The 3,798-nt window shown below is 51.9% G+C and overlaps 1 protein-coding gene across 1 annotated transcript in view; it reads right to left on the bottom strand.

Annotated features, from left to right (window-relative positions):
• Positions 1-3,730, bottom strand: part of ZSCAN2 (zinc finger and SCAN domain containing 2) — a 39,479-nt gene extending 35,749 nt beyond the window's left edge. Inside the window, exons 1-2 of the mRNA XM_042940924.1 lie at positions 3,639-3,730; positions 1,373-1,872 (exon numbers count right to left, since the gene is read on the bottom strand). Coding sequence (XP_042796858.1) covers positions 1,373-1,763 — 391 coding nt within the window. The 5' untranslated portion in view covers positions 1,764-1,872; positions 3,639-3,730. The remainder of the gene's footprint in view (positions 1-1,372; positions 1,873-3,638) is intronic.
• Positions 3,731-3,798: the final 68 nt, after the last annotated feature.

The raw sequence follows: 3,798 nt of genomic DNA on the forward strand, positions 1-3,798 counted from the left end.
CCGCTCTTCCCAACCCCTCGCTGGGAACTATCGCTTTGCACCACGTCTGTGATGAAACGCTTAAGAACGTGAACCGTGTCCTCAGACCCGTGAGTTCGAATCCTGACTTGTCCTTGTACTCACTGCGTGATCTTCGGGGAGTCACTCAGTTTCTCTGGTGATAACAATCCCGCTTCTCTCCCAAGATGGTGAAGGGTCTGTGAGTTTTGCATCGTAGATACCAGGCGCAGGGCCCGGACCAGAAAAGACTCCATGAACGCTAACCAGTGTTACTCGCAGTTCACCTTAGGTGTGTCCGGTCTCCTCCCCTTCTCCAGCTGTCCCCACCTCAGCCCAGCCAAGGCCCGGCTGTTGTCCTGTCACCAGCGTCTCCCTACTCGAATCAAACCTACTTCCTGTTGCCAGACTCCGCTTCCTCCCATGCTTGGGCTCTAGTTCGAGAACATGCTGAGGCCAGCGACATCCAGTCCAAGCCCACCCTGCCCCCGTGCTCCACATCCTACCACTTCCTAAAAACACACTTTCTACTCCAACCAGCGGGCCTCCCTTACTGTCACCTGAACCAGCGAGCTTCGTGCCAACCCCTCCCCGCCGCCCTGCACCTTTTCCAAATTCCACTCCAGCCGACGACCTCCTGCTCCAGCCCCACATCCTCCCTGACCTCTCCTGTCCTCTGCTCTCTCTGAACGTCTACGGTTCTGGGCAGTGCAAAGGCAGCCACGATCGACGGGTCCTGGAGCAGCCTAAAGGAAGGCATTTGGTAAGCAGGGAGCTCAGTCCACAACCGAAGCCCCGAACGGAGACAGAGTAGTGAAATGGCATGTCCACGTCCCAGAAGGTATCGCTAACACGGGAGACAAGTATGTTAACTGTTGCCAAGAGCACGGGATGACTTTAACAGACAGTTCCTAGGCATTAGCTGGCTTACTCGTCACTGATCTTGGTTTCATAAAAATAATCACTCTTTGAACGTAGGATTATCTGGTTTTTCTAATTGCTGGCACTTCAAATATTTGAACATGTATTGCACAACCAAGGGAAGGTGCCAAGGTGGGTGGTTTACTCGGTCTCCAGCCGCCCTCCTCCCCCACCTCCACCGGCTTCCCACCCTCGCCAAATAAGCACAGACATAAAAACTGCGCTTACTGCACAGACAGAGCTCCGAGCGTAGTCCTGTGAAATTCTGGAACTGTCACTGCACACAACAAGGGCGTTAAACGGGGTGACAGCGTTCTGACCGCCTGCAGACAGAGCAGGAGAATGGGCTGCACCGGGCTCCGTCCTGGACGCCACGTTCTCCTCTGCCACAAACACCACACTCCCCCTCGTCGGAGGCATGTGCCCACCCTCCCGGTGAGGCCCGGCGTCTTACCACCGTCCCGAAGGGTCTGCGTCAGGTCCTCCACCAGGGCCACAGCCTCCTCGCCGCTTTCGGGCCGGTGCTCTTGCAGCCAGGCCTGGATTTCTCTGGGGAGCACCGTCAGCATCTGTTCCTTGGTGTGCACCTCCGGCCTCAGCCAGCGCCGACAGAGCTCCCGAAGGCGGCCAAGCGCACCCTGAGGCCCTCCAGCAGCCTCCCCGTGGGGGCTGCCCTTGCCGGCGCTCTCGGACTCAGGGCCATCCTCCTGAAGTACAGCTTCCTGCACCCAAGAGTCGTCCTCCAGGATCATGGTGGTGACCTCCTCCTGTTCATCTTCCTCGTGAGGTGCCTGGACCAAGGGGCTCAAGGGAGTGCTTACTCTCGGCCCCTCTGCAGCCATCATCCACCTTCCCGAGGCAATCCCGCAGGCTTCGAGCCTTGAACGTCAGTCTTCTAGAGCCAGGCTCGTCTGAGAAGACACCTCCGTCCTCAAATTTCCACAAGTCGTCTGGCTGAGAAATGAGAAAAGGGATCCACAATCAATAAGCAGACTGTCCTACAGGGATCTAACTCACAGCAGCCCAGGTCAGGCCACCAAGTGATTCTCGTCCACAGATCAACACAAGTTTCCTGCCTCTCTTAAAGGAAAAACGGCTTATTCCTGAAAACTTTTCTACGGCAAAAGATGAATCACAAGCACAAAAAACAAGCACTTTTCTTTCCAAAAGCAGGAGTATCAGAAATCCAAAGCCCTCCGAAGAACCCAGGACTGAGTTACTCTGCCCTGAATCAGTTCAAACTTGGTGCGGAATGACCTTGACCTAACACACAACTTAGTCACTTAACTTCAGGGACCATCCTTCTTACGGGGACATCTTCAGGATTGGCAATGGATCAGGTGTGAAGACACTGTGAGCCTTGCTGGAAGGAAGGCAATACCTTAACTGCATTATTACCATAGAAGTATGAAGTTTTAAAAAATAAACAGCAATGCTTCGATTAAAATTATAAATGAGAAAAAAAAGTATGAAGTTTTAAAACGTTCATTCTCCTCAATGCAGACTCGGCCCCTCAGGAATTTATCTTTAAAAATATTCATCTTTGTAAAGAAAAATATATTTGCAAGGAAACAAAACCGTGGCATTGTTCCTAATTGCAAAACAAACCTGACGTTTTAAAAATCCAGCAGCAGAGGAATAGTTAGTGAATTATGGCACAGCCACACAGTAAAATATATTTATTTTATGCCAATTTTTAAAAAAATATGCTGATTTAATAATGGTTACCTTGGGGCAGGGGTACTGACTGAGAAGGGGCTCAAAAAAGCCTTTGGGGTGCTGGAAACGTTCTACACCTTGATTTGATGATGGTTGCACAAAACATATATATGAAATCTCAGATGTGTGCATTCTGCTGTAGTTTCAAATATTTTTAAAAATTATGCTGACAAAGATTATTATTAACCATTAATAATCTGGGATAATCTTCATAAATATGAAAATTATGGAAAAAAACACACCTAGCAAAACAGAAACACTAGACAAAGTATGACCCCAAATCCCTTTAAAAATGAACACGTACACAAGGCAAAAAACAAAACAAAACAAAAACTTGGGGCGTTAATTACACAAGATGTTGAGGGCAGTGAAATTACCACTCAAAGACTATAAAAGGGAAAATTATTCTTTAAAAATCATTACTATATCGTAAAGACTCATATAACAACCCTCCTCCCCCCCCCCCCAAAAAAAAAAGGGAACACTGGGAAGGAAAAACTAAAAAAAAAAAAAAAAAAAGAAGAAGAAGGAAAAAAAGAAGAAGAAAGCTAGTGGGAACACTGAAGCTCTCAATGTGTTATTTACCAAAGGGCTAGAAGAGGCACAGGTATAACAGAAGTCCTGCTTGGGAGCCCGGGAAAACTGCACCCGGTGAGCTCATTCGCTTTCGGACCCGGGCAAGACACGCCCCCTCGGAAGCTCAGTTTCCCCATCCGTGAAACCAGGAGCTGAGCGGGATGCCGTCCAGCGTGCCTTCCAGTCCCAATCCCGCGCCCCTGGCTGAACTTGCAGGCAGCTCACCGCCCGCGAGCAACGTCCGGGTGCTTTCGCCGAGCGGACCCCAGGCGTCCCACGCTGGGACCCCGGCCCACTGTCGCGGACAGCGCCCCCGACGCCCCTCCCCCAGCAGGACTGCCCGCACTGGCTCCAGGCCCGTTATTCCCTTGCTGCGGGCTACTTCCCCGGCCCGCGCCGCTCTCGGCCCGTCTCACCCGGCTCACCTCTCGGGAGACCAGATCGGGCTTCCGCAGCCACTCCGCACGCAAAAGCGCCCCCGGGCACAACACGACCCCTCCGGATCCACCGCGGCTGGAGCCCGAGGGGCACCGAGAACAATGGACGGGAGAGGCCCGCCCCCCACCGCGCTTATTGGCCGCCGAG

This window comes from Panthera leo, chromosome B3, assembly GCF_018350215.1.
Source record: "Panthera leo isolate Ple1 chromosome B3, P.leo_Ple1_pat1.1, whole genome shotgun sequence".
Taxonomy (NCBI): domain Eukaryota; kingdom Metazoa; phylum Chordata; class Mammalia; order Carnivora; family Felidae; genus Panthera; species Panthera leo.